The 20022-nt window shown below is 49.2% G+C and overlaps 1 protein-coding gene and 1 long non-coding RNA gene across 5 annotated transcripts in view; both read left to right on the forward strand.

Annotated features, from left to right (window-relative positions):
* Positions 1-20022, forward strand: part of XDH (xanthine dehydrogenase) — a 60384-nt gene that overhangs the window by 6167 nt on the left and 34195 nt on the right. For 2 of the 3 annotated variants that reach the window (XM_072770620.1, XM_072770621.1), the window contains exons 2-12: positions 515-572; positions 3516-3612; positions 4781-4889; positions 8067-8193; positions 9133-9194; positions 12887-12955; positions 13278-13367; positions 14411-14552; positions 16957-17049; positions 17658-17809; positions 18763-18856. In XM_072770620.1, the coding sequence (XP_072626721.1) occupies positions 515-572; positions 3516-3612; positions 4781-4889; positions 8067-8193; positions 9133-9194; positions 12887-12955; positions 13278-13367; positions 14411-14552; positions 16957-17049; positions 17658-17809; positions 18763-18856 (1093 nt within the window). The remainder of the gene's footprint in view (positions 1-514; positions 573-3515; positions 3613-4780; positions 4890-8066; positions 8194-9132; positions 9195-12886; positions 12956-13277; positions 13368-14410; positions 14553-16956; positions 17050-17657; positions 17810-18762; positions 18857-20022) is intronic. The other variant, XM_072770622.1, reaches the window with a different exon arrangement.
* On the forward strand, positions 1371-3418 carry LOC140601551 (uncharacterized). 2 transcript variants are annotated; one of them, XR_012004557.1, is made up of 3 exons: positions 1371-2192; positions 2273-2404; positions 2494-3418. It is a non-coding gene; the product is annotated as an uncharacterized lncRNA (long non-coding RNA). The 2 variants fall into 2 exon arrangements; XR_012004556.1 differs by having other exon boundaries at positions 1734-2192; positions 2246-2404.

The following is a 20022-nucleotide window of genomic DNA, read 5'->3' on the forward strand; positions in this document are numbered from 1 at the left end:
TTGTGGGTTGAGATTTCTCCTCTATGCCTGACATAGAGGAGGCATGTGTTATGTTGTTGGCTCTGATAGCCCAACACATATAATCCTCTGCTGTAAGCCCAGGCTAACAGACTGGCCCTCTAATCACTGAGAATGTACATGCAGGAGGCACAGCCAGAGATCTGCCTACTGCCATGTTTAGCTATCTGTGGTGTGATCCAGCACCTGGAAGTGAGCTGACATGTTTGATTTGAAGGGCGCTCAACCTGGGTCAGCCAACACGCCAGGTGCAACACCAGAGCCCTCTGAGATGGATCCAGAGCTAAGCATTCATGTAGAATTTTAGGATTGGGAAATACCAGCGTGCTCACAGTTTGGCTTGTAGTTATGATGTTCGTTCGTATGGAATCATCAAGAATAACATTTTCATTTTCATGATCTATTGAGCACATCCCTATTAACTTCACAGATTTTGGGATGAGACAATGGCTAAGCATACTTATGATATATTTTTCTTTTGTTTTTGTTCTTATAGGTGGTGGAGAAAAATGCAGATCCAGAAACAACCCTTTTGGCCTACCTGAGAAGAAAATGTATCCTGACTTTAGATGAGGGTTTGGAAAGGGTCAGGGGGGATTCATTCTCCAGACCCTTTGTCGTTGGCTAGTGACTGGTTGGATGCTGTGAAGTGTGGAGGACAGAGCCTTGCAGTAGGGCTCTGGACACCTGTGTTGTAGTTGTAGCTCTGGCACTCAGCAGCTGTGTGACCCTGGGAAGCCATTTGAGCTCTCCAGGTATAAAATTATCAACCATCGAATGAGATGATTATTTTTGATGTTTCTTAAGATCTCTTCCGGGTAGGACTCTAGTAACGCCAAGGTTTAATCCTGGACCTGTAAAATGAGTGGCTGTGAAAGGCCTTCATCAGCCCTGCTAAACTCTGTGGCTGTTCCCCTCAGGAGGAGTGGGCCTTCCTCAGCAGATCTATGATGATCCACAGTGGGCTTCCTGGGGAATCTTTCCAGTTCTGTGAAGATGGAAGGAATGTTAGAGGAAGGAGCGCTGTTGGGGAAAGGATGCCTGAGCTGGGGGAACTGTGCAGAGGTATCATCCGTTGTGGAGATGGCAGGCACTGGGAGACAAGGGACTGGGGACGCCTGAGCATTTACTATGTGTAGGTGGAGTTCAAGGTGATTTTCATGGGTAATCTTATTGACCCCCACAGCAATTCCTTTGACAGAGGAGGAAGTGAAGCTGACACATGAGGAGGGACCTGCTTCTTGCTCATGTATTCCCGGCAAATGCTGGCAAAGCCCAGACTAAAGCCTAGAGCCATGCTCTTAACCTTCCACACACACTGGAAACTCTTCAGGGTCGGTTGTTGGGATGATGCTCATCCTGACCTCTGTCAACAAACTCCTCTCACTCCCAGAGACAGGGATATCCAGTGGCTCATTCAAGTGACATATTTTAGGACAGCAGACGATTGTATCGGTACCCATAGAAACAAGCCTGAAATCCACAGCCTTACCTTTGGTTCACTCACCTCTTATCAGATGGTATCTGGCTCTGGTGTATTTTGTCTTGGGTTTTCTATCTAGAGAGGGCAGGTCTGGAGTTTCATGACACACGAACCTGGTGGCTCTGTTGCAGAAGTGGAATCACTCAGTAGGATCAGGAGAATACACAGGACTCCACTTCCAGCCCCTCTACCTGAGGGGTCTGAGAAAAGAGGCACATTCTCAGAGATTGTTGGCACCAACATTCGTTTTCTAATGAAGTTTTGAAGGCCTGAGAGCCTCACATGTTTGTGATTGTAGCAATTGCTAGTTTAAAGGTCAAGTTTCAAATGAAATCTGAAACTGAAAGTTTTCATGTAAATGAAGATTAAGTGGCTTTTTGTTGTTTGTGCCAAGAGTTCATTTCTGAGAGTTGTGGGAAAGCAAAACAAAGCCCCAGTCTTGACTTCTACACTGGCTTCCAAAAAGATCCTCAGGCTAGAAGCTTTTGCTAGACTTTGGGCTACTTTCCTTTGTCTCCATGTGCCTCCAGGTTGTCTGAACTGCTGCTAACTGCAGATATTTGGATGAGCGAGAAGAATAACTTAGGATATGGAAAGCTCTTCCCAGATGTATTTTAAAAGATACAACCACATGGTGAAGAGGAGCCCCCACATCTGGAGTCAGATGACTGTGCTTGGGCCCTAACACAAGGTGACCTGAGTGACTGTTGCCTTGCAAGGCTCATGTTAACCCCTGGGCCTCAGTTTGCTTTGTTTTGTTTTAATCTGTAGGGGAAATAGGAGCTCCTGCCACACCTGCTCATGAAATTATTGTGAAGATCAAATGGGCACATGGATATAAGTATTTTTCAAGTATAAGATGCTATGTCATTGTTTAAAGAGGCTAATTCCAGCATATTAAAGGTAAAACATAAATATTTCTCAAATGACTGAATAATCAAACCATTAATGGCTACCTAGAATTTGTGATGAATTTTAATTTCATTTTTCAGATGAGGGAAGTGACCAGCGATAATGACCTCCAACTTTGGTAGATAGCTAGATGGCTCAGAGGCCTGCAGCCTGTGGGAAAGGCAGCAAGGGAGACCATGTATCTCATGGAAAGGGACCACCGTCAGTGCTGTTCTCTAGAATAAGCCTATTACTGATAGGCACATTCACAGACTTAAAGTTATCAGACTGTTTCTGCAAGTATATGTAAGCGATGGCTCCAATACTTGTCCCCGACCTTCAAGATTATCTTCATTTTAATTTTTGTTCACATATCCTATGGGTGGATGTTCAGAAGCTCATGGTCCAATGCTGATTTTGGTTCCTGGCATCATCAATCCAAAAGGTCCAAGGTGACAAATCAGGACTCAGTAGTCCCAGAACGGATCAATGTCTCTGTCTGGCCTAAGTGGCTTCATTGCACACCCAGCCGGGTTGAGGTGAGGGCTGCCCCACATGCTCAGCCTTTGAGATGCCTGATTCACCTGCCCAGTGTGACCACAGGGTGGGGAGCCTATAAGACCCTGCCAAGAAGACCTTAATGCTAAGAAAAATCTCCAGAATTGGAGAGCAATAGGGATCCAGTCCTGGGGAATACTTGGGTGCTGTCTGATGGGACCCTGATGCCTTTCCGCAACTGTGCAGGGGAGATGGTTCCATTCTTTGCCTTCAGGGGTACAGTGCAGACTTTCTGGATGAGGGGGCCATGTGGGTCTGCTGCCTCCCCAGGTTGAGGGGCTTGAGCCTGTGACTGGCCATAGATGGCTCTATAGGGATGCCTGGGTGGCTCAGTGGTTGAGCGTCTGCTTTCAGCTCAGGGCATGGTCCTGGGGTCCTGGGATCGAGTCCCACATCAGGCTCCCCACAGGGAGTCTGCTTCTCCCTCTGCCTATGTCTCTTGTGAATAAATAAAATCTTTTAAAAAAATAGATGTCTCTATACTTAGAGCTCTGCTCACATACTTCCCAGCAGCCCAGCAAAGACTCTTCTGTGAGTTCATATTCCTTAACTCTCGACCATCCAGTGCGGCTGAGTGGGACCAAGCTGGGCTGTGGAGAAGGGGGCTGTGGGGCTTGTACCGTGATGCTTTCCAAGTACGATCGTTTCCAGAACAAGATCGTGTATCCTTTGCCTACTGGCTGATTGTCCATGCAAGGACTGTGATGCAGGGGTCAGGTTGTGATGCAGGGGTCAGGTTGTGAGTGTGTGTGTGTGTGTGTGTGTACATGCACCTGTGAACTTTCTAAGATCTAGACTCATTTCCAATCTCATGAAATCCTTCAATCAATCTCCACTGCCTGTGGAGTCCGATCTCTGTGCTTAGTGCTTGGGGCCCTTCACGGTATGGCTCATCTTTCCTTCCCAGTTGTCTCTCTCCATGGGCTCAGCACTCCATCCTTGCAGGAACAATTATGAACTACTGACACTCTCTGCTTACTCATTTCCTGGTCTCGTATAAGCTGTTGCCCAAGTCTTGAATGTCCTTTCTTCTAGGACTTCTCTACCTGGCTGACTTGTGATAGCCTTTTAGGACTGCACAAAATATCACCTCCTCCGGGAAGCCTTCCTTGACCTCTCAAGAATGGGTGAGGTACTCCTCATCTGTGCTGGTCCCATAGTACCAGTCCTCAGCCCTCCTGAAACACCATAAGCGGTTTAAATCGCATTTTCGCCCTTGCTTCACACATTTTCCTGGGTTGATCATGGGCTATTGAAGAACATCTTACCTTTATTTCCTCAGCCCTTAGCAGAGTGCCTGGCATATGATTGGCCCTCAGGAACTGATGTTGCTTGTATAAATGGATGAATGACGAATGGACAAATGGACATCAGGAAGCTCTTTTCAAGGGGGCTGGTGTCTCATATTCCCTCCTCTTTCCCCCACAGAGGATGGAAGGCAAGGAGGTGAGAGCAGGGAAACAAAAGTGACTGGAGGTTCTGAAACTGAAGAGGCTAAGGAAGGGCCCTGCAGAGAGATGAGCAAGAACTGGGCCTGGAACCTGCCAGAAATTTCCTCTTGACTCAGCCTCCAGGATTGGGCTGAGTATGAGGTGGCTGGTGGTGACCTTGGCCCTCGTGTTCCAGCTCAGAGACTCTGTAGGGGCTTGTGCCTCAGTGGGGTGGAGGTGGGGGAGTTTCCTTTGTGACTAGCCCAGAGTCCTGGGTAGAGAGGGGAGGACACCCATGGAAGAGACCAGAATGTAACATGGAGGGGGTAATGACACAAAGCATCTCAAAGTCTCCGAGGGCCTGAGTGGACAATGGAATGACCTTAATCCAGGGCCCCAGCCACTTTTCTGCCAATGCCTGCCTGGCCCCCATCTGCTCTTTGCATCATGTTGCTGTGACTACCGTGGAAGGAATAGGAAGCACCAAATCCAGGCTGCATCCTGTGCAGGTAGGTAATTGGAGGCAAGGGAGGCTCATGCCAGGGCGGCAGATTTACTTTTTTGGGCTGTGAGAGTGAGTGTACTGTCTGGGCAGGACGCAGTGTGGCCCAGCCATGTCCCTCACCTCCTCCTCCTCTCCTCTGGGGACTGTGGGGCAGAAAGACGAGGCCCCAAGCCTGAAGCTCCCTCCTGCGGCCGGGGTGGGTGAGACAAGGGACGATCCTGCGGGGAGCCAGGAGGCCTCCAGCTCTGGTGGCCAGGGCAGTCCGGCTCTGCTGGACCTGGAAGGAGGGGGGGCCAGGGGCCGCCTCACCCAGCACCCCCACCCCACACATCCCGTGTGTGCCTTGGAAACCTCCGCGGTGGCAGATTCAAGATTCCAAATCCTCTGTGCTCTGGATTAAAAAGCCCACCTACTCCCTGCTCCCTCCAATGGTAATTTCATTGCTCTTCTCTGGCGCCACCTGCAGGTGAGACAGGTGAGGGCAGCTAGGTCTCTAACCTCATTAACCCCGAGGGCTTAACGAGAGAATAGAGAGGGGTGGGAGGGTCTGACCAAAGCTTTTCTTCTGACGGTATAGGAACGGAGTTTACAGTAGTCTGGGAGGTTTTGTGGAGAGGATCAGGATGCTCAGGATGCTTAGGAGCGTGACAGCAAACAGGATCAGAGTACTGTGGGAAGGAAGGGCCATGGTTTCCAATGCTCTTCGTATGGGGAAATTGAGGCAGGACGCCTTCTTCAGGACGTTACAGTCACAGAAGGTGCCAGAGGCCGGCCCGTTGGCCACACGAGGAGACCTGCTGCTCAGATCATGCCTTCCTGGGGCACCTTATGTGGATGCCGGCGACTCCTTGGGCTGAGCAAGCTGGTTGTACTCCTGGGGGTGGAGGGGCGGCTTCAGCGAGCCTCATGACGTCAGAGCGCTTGATGCTTCACCCCTAGGGCTTCTTTTAGGCAGCAAAAGGGGAAATTGCTAAACTTGCCCAACCTGCCGGGGATGTGAGAGGGTTAATTCGGGCTTGTAATTTTCTTTGAAACAAGCAGATGAAAGAACAGTTTAAGCACAGGGATCATATGTGAATAATTCACTAAAACTCTCCCTTTCCAATGGTACAGATTCTCATTTCCCATGCACTTATTTCGGCTCCAGGTGAGTTGTGGAACCAGATTCCACTTCTCCTTGTGCATTGTTGTTGTTGTTGTTTTCTTGTGGTTCCTATGACACTAGGCTTTGCTCATGTTCCTCCCACCTCCAAGCTGGTGCCGGCTGCTGGCTTTAGGCTTGCCTAATTGCTGCAGTGGCCTGTGGGCTGGGGCCTGGCTCCTTCCCCGCTCCATCTGCACCCTCTACCCAGGCAAGTTCAGTACCATCTAGGGCCAACGGCACTCCTCTTTGTATCCTCAGCTTTGACCTCTCCTTAGAGGTTATATTCCTATTTCCAATTGCCTACTTGACATCCCCGTATAGATGTATAATCTCAAACTTCACAGACCCTATTTTTACCCTTTCTTCCCCAGTCTTCTTCCATCTGAGTCAATGGTAAAAGCATCCACCCAATTGCTCAAGATAAAAACCCAGGAGTCACCTTTGATTCTTGATGGATCCTGCCCTACACCCAATCCATCCAGAAGTGGCATCCACTTTACTTCCAAACCCTATAAAGTTTTCATTCTCCTTCCTCTGTTACTGTTTGGTCTGAGCCACCATGCTGTCTGGCCAGGACCACTGTGTCCTGGTCCCTGTTTCTACTCTTGTCCCCTGTAACCTATTCATTCCCTACCCACAGCTAGAGTAATTGTTTTCTTTTCTTTTTTAGAGAGACAGAGAAAGAACAGGACAGAGGCAGAGAGAGAGGGAGAGAGAAAATCAGGGACAAAGAGAGAGAGAGAGCAGGACAGGAGCAGAGGGAGATGGAGAGAGAGAGAGAGAGAGAGAGAGAGAGAGAGAGAATCTTAGGCAGGCTCAATGCCCAGCACAGAGCCCAGTGCAGGGCTCAATCCCATGACCCTGAGATCATGACCTGAGTAGAAATCAAGAATCAGATGCTTCACCCACAGAGCCACCCAGGTGCCCCCAGAGTGATTCTTAACAAATGTAAGGAGGTCATATACACTCTTCCCTGATTTAAGTCATGTTATTAAATTCAACCTAAAAGTCACTTCCTCAGAGTCGCTGTTTCTGAGCACTGCAAGTAGCCACTGGTCACTCAGCCACTGCCAGCCTGTATTAAATCTCTACATAGCATTGATCTTTACCTGTTTCTTTTGTCAGTATTTTCCCTACAACTTCACAAGACTGGGGGCCTCATCTCTCTTCTTCATCGCTCTATCTACAGTGCCCTTACTATGCTTGGCACATAACAAGTTCTCAGTAAATATATATAAATGGATGAATGTATATGCTAGGCACTGGAAATACAGTACTTTAGCAATTTTACTTACGTACCAGGAGAAACTCCCAAGAGACATAATAATAATAATATGGACATGAAGAATCTCCTTACACTAAAAATCTTGCAGAGTTCGAGTGAAAATTCTGTGACATTCAATGCATATAGAAAATTCTATATGGCACATTTCCAAACTCTTATGGACTCCATGCTTTTCCTTCCCTTAAGTATGTAGCAATGTTCTAGTTTGGAAAAAAATGCATTCATTTGGTTCTTAGTAAATGCTAGTTGAGCTGGATTACAGGCTAGTTTATTAAAAGAACATGACACGGCTCTTGCATTCACCATGTGTGTTCTTGGCTAAATCTCTCAAATCTCTGGGCCTACTTCCTCCTGTTTTCAGTGCAGAGAATGGAGAGTGAGAAGCCCTTCTGGTTCTAATGGTCACTAATCTTTGAAGAGACTATCCTATGAATAACTAACATTGGTTGATCATCTACTATGTGCTGGGTGTAATAATGTTAAGAGTTTTATGTAAATTATCTTATTAAATCCTCACCACAGCTCCAGAGATAAGTGCTAGCTAGGGTGGTCGTCATCACACAGGTGAGGAACCTCTGGCTCTGGAGAAGCTTGGTGACCTGACCAAGGCCACAGCTGGGACTAGGACTGATTTTGTGCACTGACTGCTCCCCCATATGGTCTGTTGACATGGACCGGCTTCTGCTGGGTCATCTAGGGAGCCTGAGAGAGGCTCTGCCAACATGTACCTCTGTGTTGTCTGTCCCTTTTAGGAGAGAATTGCCAAAAGCCATGGCTCCCAGTGTGGGTTCTGCACCCCTGGCATCGTCATGAGCATGTACACGCTGCTCCGGAACCAGCCTGAGCCCACCATTGAGGAGATCGAGAACGCCTTCCAAGGTAGGGGCCTTAGGCCACAGCCTAGGATGGGGAATAGCAAGTGGGCTTTGTGGAGGTTAGGGGAGGGCCAGAGTGGAAGCCAAGGATGGGTTAGGAGGTTGAGGAATTGCCCTTTGGAGGAAAGGCTCAGGCCCCAACGTGCTGGCTCAGGTCTGCTGGAGTTGAGCACTCTCTGGGTCTGAAGAACATTTGCGTGGTTTGGAGACCTTCTGGGGTCTCCTGCAGTAGTGTTTTTATTCCTGAGGGTGTCCTCCTGTGTTGGGATGGGGTGGCACTGGGTGGCTGGTACAGGAGGAGATCATTTGGGAAATCCACAGAGGGTAGTCTTTTGGCTCCCTTTCTTCTCAGCTTGTACTAGAGCAGGATTCTGCAAAGGCCACATCATGATTCTGAACCTTGGGCAGGAACTGGCTTCCCACTTTGCCTTCTGTGAGTGGGCCTGGGAGCCTGGACAAGGTGTCCGTTCCTCTGAATTGAACAGAGAAGACTCCCCATCCATTCACCATTTCAATTCATCATTTATTCAATCAGTGTATCGAGTCCTATCATGTGAAGTGCTATACAAGGTACAGGGGACACAGAGATGCCCCAGGGGATGAAAGACAGTCTCTACCCCCAAGGAGTTTGCACTCTGGGAAGAGAGTTGATAATGTAGTTTGATAAGGTTACTGATAAGGCAATGACTAGGCCATGTGGGTGCTCAGAAAAGGCACCTGGTTCAGTCTGGGCCGTCCAGGAAGGCTTTCTGGGAGAAGTGATTGATGGTTTGAGGTCAGGAATACAAGAAAGAGGACAGGGTGTTCCAGGCAGAGGAAACAGATTAAGTAAACTGAGCATCTCACTGAGCCGGGAGCTAAGTCACACCCCCCCCCCCCAATCCCCCCCCCCCCACCCTGGGGCCTGCGCTCACAATACAGCTTTCCCCCCCTTGGCCCACAGGAAACCTGTGCCGCTGCACGGGCTACAGACCCATCCTCCAGGGCTTCCGGACCTTCGCCAAGGTAAGAGGGGGCCCGGGGACAACAGCGGACTTGCTCCTAAAGCAGCAACACTCAGGAATCACAGTTGGGAGGGATGCCAAGGGCTTCTGGAAGAGAGAGGAAAAAGACAGGGTGGCCAGCTGGCAGCTCGTCCTGCTGTGGATACCTGGCACGGGCACGGCACTCTGCCATTCTCATTCAGAAGGTTCTCGTCAATAGCCCCAGGACTCTCCTTCCAGAAGGCTGGCTCCAGGAAGAAGCTCACTTCCTCCAGGGCATTTGGGTCTGACAGCGCTCCTTGGGCCCAGGTGCTGAGCCTGGTGTTAAAGAACAACCTAGCCCCCCAGCACCTGAGCCTCTCCTCCTGTCCTCTCCCAGCTGCTGTCTGCAGTTGGCGCTCCGTGGGCCTCATGAAACTGCTAATTAGATGTCCAGACAGTTTGTGCATCCCGGCAGTGTTTGTATACCTCTGAGGGAGAAGCCACAGTCGGGCTGTGCGGGCACCGATTCCAGAACCCCAGACACACACCTGCCAACTGGTAGGGAGGACAGAGTGCTGACCTCTCCCTTCTTGGCTTATCTCCTCAGATTTTACCTGATTTCCCCAGCTGGGTCAAGCTGCTCCTGACTCCAGTCAAACCGTCTCTTTGCAGTTTGATGCTGGGTTGAGTGGGGGAGTCACAGACCCTGTGCCTTTCACTGACCTTTAGGGTCGCTATATTATGAAAAGGGGTATTGTATCCCAATGAGCACAGAGGGTGAAGAAGGGGGTGGGGTCTCCAGGGAGGGAAAGCAGCACACTCTGCTGAATGTGGTTTGATGACAAAGGATGAGGAATGAAGCGTGGATTTCAGTGAAAATGACTGAAAGCACCGACTTGGAGTCTGCAGACCTGGGTTCAAATCCCATCTTTTCACTTAGCTGATGCATGACCTTGGGCAGATTTCCTTGTTTCTAAAATGGGGATTATTAGAATACCTACAATATTATAATGTTATAATAGTACATATATAATTATAAGAAAACATGTTATTATAATAATATCATAAAATTATAATAATACCTATAATAATTCTTACAGCATTTGTGGAAAGTACTTCTTGTAAAAGCCCTTAGAACAATGTCTGGCATGTCTCAAGTACTAAATACATGGCAACTATAAATTATGATGCTGGTATGTTTTTTCCATTACTCACTATTTGATCTTCATAAATTGCTCAGGCTTCCCCAAGAACCAAGGATTAATCTTGTCCATGTATTTATTTCTGAAGAGGCTTCTCAAAGAGATACAATTTTACCGGCCTTCCTTTTTTCTGGAAAGAGAAGGGCTTTCGAGTGTAGTCCATGGTGTGTTCCTTCCCAGGGTTGAAGTTTTATCATCATTGAAATGGTCCTGATTCCCTTGATCCAGCTGCCAGGCAGTGTGAGCAGAGCAGAGCTTCCAAAATGACTGGCACACAGGGTGTGCTTAGAAGCTCATGCACATCACTCACTGGAGACCCCTCCCCACCAAGTCCTTTTTTAGAGCCTCTGAACTCTGACTTTGCACACAATTCTAACGAACCTGCTTAGTTCATTCGCATGCCCAGAACACACATTAGGAAAGTGAGGACGGTTTGCTAGAAGGAGGCACACTGTTCACAGCAAGAAATGATGATGTCCATCTAGCAGCAAAAAAGACATGGAGGTACTGTAAAAATTAGCACAAGCCGGTTCACCTGGGTGGCTCAGTCAGTTTAGCATCTGCCTTCTGCTCAAGTCATGATCTCAGGGTCCTGGGATCGAGCCTCGCATTGGTCTCCATGGGGAGGCTCCGTGGGGAGCCTGCCTCTCCCTCCCTCTCTCTCTCTCTCTCTCTCTCTGTCTCTCTCCTGCTTCTCCTGCTTGTGTGCACGCTCTTTTTGTCAAATTAAAAAATAAAATATTTTAAAAAAATTATCACAAGCCTATAGTCCAGCCCGCTGAGGAAAGGAGAAATCTGTCCTTGGAAAACACCAGCCTTATTCAACCTCACTAGACACTGAGGGCAGTACCACATTATTGTACATCACAGTAATTTATGTCATGGCCATGCCAATGAATTCTCAAGAAAAAAGAGCTAAGGAAGACTGTGCTGACACTTTATCTGGAAAATGTACATCTGTGAAATATGTCCCTCCCCACAAGGACTGGGTGAGTGAGGCTGATGGCTTGCTGTACACAGGTTCCCTCATTTCAGGTGGGGTCTGGTGATTCCTCCCGCATTGCATCACCCATCTCCAGGAAGAAAGATAAGAGACACTAGAAGAACTTTATTTCTTTCTCCCTTTTTGTCTAAACACAGAGGAGAAGTGGTGGGAAGGTCCAAAAGGGAGAGCTCTGAGAGCCAGTGGCAAGACTGTGAGCGCGGGAGGGCCTGGGGTCTGCACACAGGACAGCGCGTGCAGGGGGCTGAGGCGGGGAGGCTTCTCTCCTGGTGACACGGCTGACGGTGCTTTCAGGTTCTCAAAGGCCGCACATTCAGCCTCCAGGCCCTTCGAAGGCTTTCCTAGGCACCCTAGTCGAGGTGTGACTCATCCTTTGGGAAATGTGACTCCTGTGATTCATGTGCGGAGGGGCTGCCCCAGACCTGCTTTTGTAGGAACAGGCTGCTTGGACTTGTGCTTGGAGCCGTGCCTGGGAGTTCCTCCCACCTTTGACTCTCAGCATCACTCCACGATTCTGGAATGTCTTCCAGCTGCTAAGCTGGGACTCCTGCCTTCTTTGGACAGATCACTTAGGTGAACACATCCCATTCCCACCTTCAATGCCTCGGTTCTGGGAGGCGGCGATCTGAACTCTACTCCATACTGTGCCCCCGGGCACCCTGAGGGGTCCTGAGCAAGTTCATTCCCCAGGGGTGATGGGTCATTGGACCTGTACCTTTAGCACAGACAGGGTCACAGTGAGGAGGGAGGAGCTTTTAGCTTTTTGGCAAGAAGGGCCTAATGCCTAATGGTGAGGTTATCTGGCACGCTGCCTGGACACATCTCTGAGGCTAGCACTGGTTTGGACCTGCTTGGAAGGAGCCGCACACAGACCAGAGCCTCAAAGGCGCCCAGCCAGGCCGCACAGAACTTGATGATGCAGGAGCAGAGGGCCAAAAAGCACCAATGGGGATTTCTCTCACAGAAGTTTCCTAAGGAGGGAGCCTTAAAGGGGGAAAATGGGCATAAAGATATGTTTTGATAAAATAGGACTTAGCTTTATAGAGAGATTTTCTTTTTTTTTAGAGAGAGAGAGAGAGAGTGAGCCAGGATGAATGGGGTTGGGAGGGGTAGAGAGAGAGAGAATCCTAATCAGGCTCCACATCCAGTGCACACAGTCCAGAACCTTAGATCCTGACCTGAGCTGAAACCAAGAGTCCATGGCTTAACCAACTAAGTCACCTAGATGCCCCTAGAGAGAAATTTTGTCAAATTAAATTTTCCTGCTACTTCCAGGAGAGATCCTATCTGTTTATTCATGAGTTGCTTAGTTTCCATGAACCAAGAAAGGGAAAGTGGTTAAAGCAGAGGGAGGACTTCCGTCCCCGCAGAGGTGGGTGGGATGGGGAGCAGCCATCTGCTGTTCCTTTTGATGCCGAGATAGTAGCAGAGCCAGATGCCATTGGACATTAGTGATCCAGGTTCTTTTTAGCTTCTGTGAAAACTCTTTTCAAGTATTTTTTGTGTGAATATTTGTCATCTCTCTAGGATGGTGGGTGCTGTGGAGGGAGCAGGGACAACCCCAACTGCTGCCTGAACCAGAAGAAAGACTGCTCAGTAAGTGGGTCCTCCTCTCCCTGGAAGCCTGGGGGCTGGTCTCAGATCAAAGGAGGCGATGGATTCTCTTCAAACTCTGAACAGCGTGGCTGGAAGAGGGAATAGTTATGCCCGGAATTGGGGGAGGGGGGGCGGTGAATATGCACATTAGCCCTGGGTCTTCTGGCAAGAACTCTCTGTTCCTGCCTTTCCAGGAACTTCTGGGCCCTCCACCAAGTGGCTGAGGGCTGCAAACAAGCTTGCTTGGACAAGGGGCTGGGTAGGTCCCACAGGACATTTTAAAGGAGGAGATAGGATATCACCCTCATGTTCCCTTTTCCAGCGTGTCATTCTCTCGCCATCTTTGTTCAACCCAGAAGAGTTCATGCCACTGGACCCCACCCAGGAGCCCATCTTCCCTCCAGAGCTGCTGGTAGGTGGTGCCCAGAGAGAGGCCCAACAAAGTCTCTGTGCCATGAGCCTCTGGAGACCCACTTTATTTCATACCAACGGGGACCTTTGTGTCCTGGTCTGTTCTTCCTTCCTTCCTCTGACACCCAGAGGAAAGGTCCTTCTGTCACACACTCCCAAAGAGACTCACAGTTCTCCCACACATGGTGCCCTGAGCACAGAGAGCGTCCGGCACATCTCGTAGAGTAACAGGTGCTCCAGAAACATCTGCCGACCTCTTGGCTAAATTGAATGCATAAACCCCCAAGCAACCCATTCTCTTCTCTGCAAGCAGAGAAACGAAGAAACAACAAACGAAGAAAGCTGTACTCAAAGGGTTCAATCCATGGCTTGCAGCTCTGTTTTAGGAACACTCTCACACTCACCCTCTCACTGTGGCGATTCTGCTTCTTTGCTCCAACATTTGTGGCAGGGAAAGAATTGAGCCCCTCTGCGGGTTCTCAAGGGCAGATGCCAGGGGGTGTTGCGCACACGAAGACACCTAGTGAGTCCAATGGGCCGGAAAGAAGGGCTTTGCAACTGGCCACCGGCATATCTTTCTCTGGATTGTGCATCTTGCAAAAACTATCAGTTTGATCTGTTTTTTTTTTTTTCTCCCAGCCCCACAGCACCCCTCACACACTAGAACCGGCCCTCTGTTGTATACCCTGATACCCCTTTGTCACACCTCTGCCTCCTCCCACACCCCGTCCACTACACCTCCGGGAGACAGTGAGGGACACTGCACAGAACCCGGGCTTTTGGTCAGGACGGTTCTGTTGTGGCAGGTGAAGCTCCCATAATCTCCTGGTCCCCTAAAGACAAAGTGAGATAACCTATGTAAGAGCTGCAACACACTCCCTGCCTCAATACAGGACATTCCCCTTCCTTCTCCCTGGACCTATATCATCATTCTTAATTCAGTATCAAACAAATCGGTAGAAGAGTTGATCCCACTGCAGACTTAAATATATCAGGGAATGGCAGTGGGAAGGGGACAGTGCGGTAAGAAACTATATTTTCCAGAGGCTGAAAGATGTTCCTCAGAAGCAGCTGTGTTTTAAAGGCGAGCGAGTGACCTGGATCCAGGCCTCCACCCTGAAGGAGCTGCTGGACCTCAAAGCCCAGCACCCCGAGGCCAAGCTGGTGGTGGGGAACACGGAGATTGGTAAGAGCCAGGGTAGCCGTGCCGCCTGCCTGGGGCCAGTCTACCTGGAGCAACCCCTCCCTGGCCCCATGTCCTCAAAACACTTGCTTCTCCTTCCCTGCCCTCCTTTCCCATTTCCTATATGGAGGTGATAATACCTCCTTAAGGGGTTGTTCTCAGGACTGGATGACGTCCTTGCTGACTGCTCTGCATAAACACGTAGAGGGCCAGCGATGTGCCAGGGACTATGGGATCAATTGTCACTCTTCCTTCCCCTGAGCATCTCCCAGTCTGAGTGAAGATGGAGTAATGTGGGTCACATGTTAGGCTGATGCCTGACAGATGTTAGGGGTTCCACAAATATCATTCTCTTGCCCTTCCCTTTTTCTGGGGGTGATGTGGTAAAGGCCAAGGAGAGGTGTCCAAATGTGATTGTGTCTGCATTGCCCATAACTGTGGCCACCTCCCTGTTGGTGCCACCTCCTGGGACATGAGGCTCACAATATGCAAATAGGTCAGGGTGACTCATGTTGTGTAGCTCTCCGCCCCACTCCTCAGAGGGACAGAAGCAGAGGTGCTTGAGTCCCTGCTAATCTCCATCCACTTCTGGAGCTGGCCTGTCCCATTTCCACTTTGCTGGGTCCTAAGCCCAGGGAGGCTCCGAAGAAAGAATCATGGCATAGCCAAGGTCTACCTTAGAAGACCTGTGGTTTGGGGGTGTGGGGGCTGGACATGCTTTTAAGCAGCCACAAGCAGTCCTGTGGGAGTCTCCTGGCTCTGGTTCTGGAAGGAACCCTCTGGGCCCTGAATTCTTATTGGATCTGTAGACACAGAGGAGAGGCCCTGCCTTGGCTTCAAGCTGGCAGAAGTACAGAGTAGGCCCTGCCCTTGTGAACACAGGTGCAGGACAGAGACCCCAATAGTAGTAATGTGACACAGAGGGGCTGGCAGGGTGGCCTATGAGATGTGCCTCAAGTGATGTGACCCTGACGGCCTGTGTCGTTATGGCCCTAGGGTCCAGGGAAGCATGAGTTAAAGCAGACAATGACTGCTGGAAGAATTTTCGAGCTCCTTTGACCTAAGACATGTTCCTTGCCATGGGGTCGCCTAACATCCTGGACCCAATCAGATTCTAATAGAAGGGAATCCACAACAAATGTATAAGCTTCAAGTTAGAAATAATTCCTTGAGACCACTGCATCTGCCTCACCCCTTCTTCCTTATACAAGTACACCCAACAGGATAACCACTGACAGCCGGCGCAGGGGCTTGGGGGAAGCTAGACGTAGAGAGACTTGTCAAGATGGGCCCCATATGCCTTCTACCTGCATTCTTTGTCCTGGGAGCCAATATTCAAACAGGCCAGACTCCTCAAAACCTGGACCACCCATCAGAGACTCTAGTCAGCACACAAGAGGGTGGAGAGGAGGCACAGACTTTTCTTTTTGAACCTTCCCATCTGGAGCTCTGTGGGAAGGGTTCAGAGGGTGCAGAGCTAACCGGGTCTGAGGAACAGAGGTGAGTCTGTTCGCAGAGCTTTCTAACTTGACTGGCTCAGAATAGAAATCAGGTACAGATGTGTGGTCCCGCAAGCCACGCTCTTGAAGGCCTCAGGCAGATGTTGGGGACCGAGGAGGCAGGTTTGATGCTTTCTTCCTTAGACAATTTCCCTTTTTGTCTGAGTGTTGGACTTTCCTGTTTTATTACTATTATACTCCGACTCTAAGAATTGCTCATGAACTGAAACATGCCTATTCTTAACTGTGTAATTTGGGCAAGAGCCTAATCTTCCTAAGCCTTAGCTTCTTCATCTATCAATGGAAAGTCACAGTATCTCACAAGGCTATTGTAAGGCTAGAATAAGTTAAAATATGTAAAGCATTTAGATGGGTTCCTGACATATTTTAGTATGCTGTGTCTTCATATGTGATCCCCTCCACACCTGCCCCCTCCCCACACACATGTTAATTCAGGTTCATCTCATTTGAAACGAAAAAAACACATTAGTGGAGCCTAATGTGATTCCACGTGCACTGAGTGTGTTTTTGACACAATCAAGTGTGCTTTGCTTATTGAAGCACAGAAATCGTAGTAAAGGTGTCAGAGCACAAACACAGGGTTAGGAAGCTAGATGAAGAAAATGAAGCTTTTGTGAGAAAAAAAAAAAAAAAGTTTATCTCATTTGAATTCCCATAGGGTTTTTTCTCAGGAGGGAGAGAGGGAGAGGAAGACACAGTTTTCAGGCCAATAGTGTGCAAACCGTACTGAACCCCCGAATCCTGTCTCCTGCACCTGCCAATGCCGAGACCCTCGCAGAGCATGATGCCATTGCGAATATGTCCTACATCCTGTGTGAGTGGTGGGAAGAGTGCTGAGGCCTGTTCTGGTAGGAGCCTCTGACTTCAGGTTTCTCGTTTCTCTCGAGGCATTGAGATGAAGTTCAAGAACAGGCTGTTTCCTATGATTGTCTGCCCAGCCTGGATCCCTGAGCTGAATGCAGTGGAGCACGGACTGGAGGGTAAGGAGACGTTTGCCCTGAGCCCAGGGAGGGAGGGGCTGGGATGCCAGGAATGTGTCACAGGGGGCATAGGAGGTGCCAGGAAAGCCACTCCTTTGACTCTCACTGCTCCCTGCTTCTTCTGGAGTCACCCTGTATGGAGTGAAGGGCACCCTTCATTGCCTTCCTCCCCTGAGCATCCATGGTAGGGTGCCAGTGGGTAAGGGGGGCTGTGAGATTTTCAGTAGTCATTCTCAGTCCTGGCTACACATTAGAATCACTCATGGGGCAGGGGTCAGTGCTCAGAGATCTTGGGTGCTTCTTAAAAAAAGCCAGGACTTCACCCTCAGATATCTGATTTTATTGAGTTGAGAACCACTGGTTTAGAGAGAAATGCATTCTGGTTGTAGCATCAAGAGACCTGTGGTTGAGTCTTGGCTCTTATAATTAGCCTTGTGGCATTTGGCAAGTCATTTAACGTCTCTGGGCCTTCATTTCCTCATCCATGTAAAGACGTGAAATCTGGTTCAGCCTCATGCAGAGACCAGTAGAGTGTCCTAGGAGCTGTGTATGAAGGTGTCTTCTGAGCTGGGAAGGGATCCACTGTTATTCTGAGCTTGTGTTTCCAGGTATCTCCTTTGGAGCTGCTTGCCCCTTGAGCATTGTGGAAAAGACACTGCATGATGCCGTTAACAAACTTCCTGCCTACAAAACAGAGGTGTTCAAAGGTGTCCTGGAGCAGTTGCGCTGGTTTGCTGGGAAGCAGGTCAAGTCTGTGGCGGTGAGTCCCTGTTCAGGGGTCCCCAAAGCTCAAGATATGAGGCCTTTGTCACAAGGTGGGGGTGGGGTGGGGGCTGGTCTGGTCTCTGACGAAGACCCAGCGGGCCTTGAACTTTGGTGCTTAGAACTGCCTGGGGTGCTTGTGAAAATGCTGATTCTTGGGCCCCACTCTCAGAGATTCTGACTCAGTAGGGCTGGGCTGGAGCTCCGAAGGTGCTTCTGATGAAGGTGGCCTGTGGGTCACTCTGGCTGGCTATCAGCAAGTGGATGAGATTTTAGTTAGGGAGAAGCCAAATTGGGAGGGGGGACTGCCTTTCAGGGTTGAGAAGAGAACCAGAGGGAGACTGCCCCTGTCCAAGAGGAAAGAGGGGTCCAGCCATTGACTGTTCACAACCAAACTTCAGACTAGTTCCCAGGCTCCCTGTTTGCTAACGATGTTCTCACACCGGGGGCCATTGGAGGCTCAAGGCAGCTGATGGCGTTGAGTGGAAAGCCACCCCTTCTCTTCTATTTTGTTGTTGTTTTCCATAAGAACAAAACCCAAAGCTAAAAGCCCAATCCCATTCCTTCACCCTAGCCTAAGCCCCTGTCACCTCTTATTGTGGACGAGAAGGCAGAAGCTCAGAAAGCTCCACTGAGTTCCCCAGCTCGGCTGGAATCTACTTTGAGGAAACACTTGCATGCATCACGGAAAAAAACACCTCAACTCTTTCAGAAAAAGTTGGGGTGAAATTGAACAAATTAAAGGAGCTGACCCAGGTCATCAACTGGTACATTTCAGACCTGAAATCCAATCCTAAGTGTTTGGGTCTCAAACATTGTCGTGGATGCCCAAGTGGTGCTAGTCTTGTGCCTTCAGCAGATGTCACCCACATGCCCATGGTCAGGAGCCAGCTGTGAGAGCAAGGTTTTCCTGGGTGGGCTGGGCTCTCACACACTTTCTGTTTGTTCTAGTCCATTGGAGGGAACATCATCAATGCCAGCCCCATCTCTGACCTCAATCCTGTGTTCATGGCCAGTGAGGCCAAGCTGACCATCGTGTCCAGAGGTGAGAGCTACATCATGCAGAAGTCGAGAAGGAGGACTGTGTGGGGAAGTATCATAAGATAGGTCACTTTCTGGAGAGACAGAGCCCAAAGTTCAAAAACCTGGCTGTCCTAAGGTTTGGATCCCTGGAAACTGCAAGGGAGATATACCCAGGTTGGAGGCCAGGAGAGTTGGACCATGTCTTTATTAAGAATTCACAACAGGGGATGCCTAGGTGGCTTAGCAGTTAAGCTCCTGCCTTCGGCCCAGGGTGTGATCCTGGGTCCCAGGATTGAGTCCCACATCAGGTTCCCTGCCTGGAGCCTGCTTCTCCCTCTGCCTGTGTCTCTGCCTCTCTCTCTGTGTCTCTCATGAATAAACAAACAAACAAACAAACAAACAAACAAAAAAGAATTCACAACAGCCTCTGTTGTGCAGATGCCTTACCCACTGGTGTGCTAGAGCTGGAATGCACAGGCTTGCCACAGCCTGGATTTTTAGGGAGTCTGAGTGTTTGTTAAACATGGCCATAATTAACAATTGAATTATATAAAATTACAGTAGAATAAATGACATTAAAAAGAAAGGTAGTAAATAGTAAAAATTCATCACTTTGTCTATTATTTTAGTCTATTTTACTATTGCCCATGCTCTTAAGGTTATTCCCATCCATTATAACTGCAGACTGGAAATGCTATATCACAGTATGCTGCTGTGCATCTTCCTTGTCTGAGGGTCCCCGAGACCACTCCCAGGTTTGATGACTCATGGGAGGTCAGGGAGGACTCAGAGGACTCAACATATCATTGTACTCATGGCTATGACTTATAAGTGGGAGGATACAAAGCAAAATCAGCCAAGTGAAGAGGGATATAGGGCATAGGCTGGAGGAAGCCAGGCATAAGCTTCCAGAGCCTTTTTCCGATGGAGTCACACAGGACACCCTTAATTCCCTCAACAACAAGATACATCATAATCAGGCATGTGAAGTACAGTCTTCCAGGGAAACTCTTTAGAGACTGAGCACTTAGGGCTTTTATTGGGGGTGGTCACATAGCTCTGCCTGGCACAAGCCAAAAGCCCAGACATTCAAAAGGAAGGCAAGTGTTCAGCATAAACCCGGCTGTTTATATGAACAGTTTAGACACAGTGAGTCATTCCTACTGGAGAATGGTGGGGACTCTGCTG

This window comes from Canis lupus, chromosome 12 (genome assembly GCF_048164855.1).
Source record: "Canis lupus baileyi chromosome 12, mCanLup2.hap1, whole genome shotgun sequence".
NCBI lineage: Eukaryota > Metazoa > Chordata > Mammalia > Carnivora > Canidae > Canis > Canis lupus.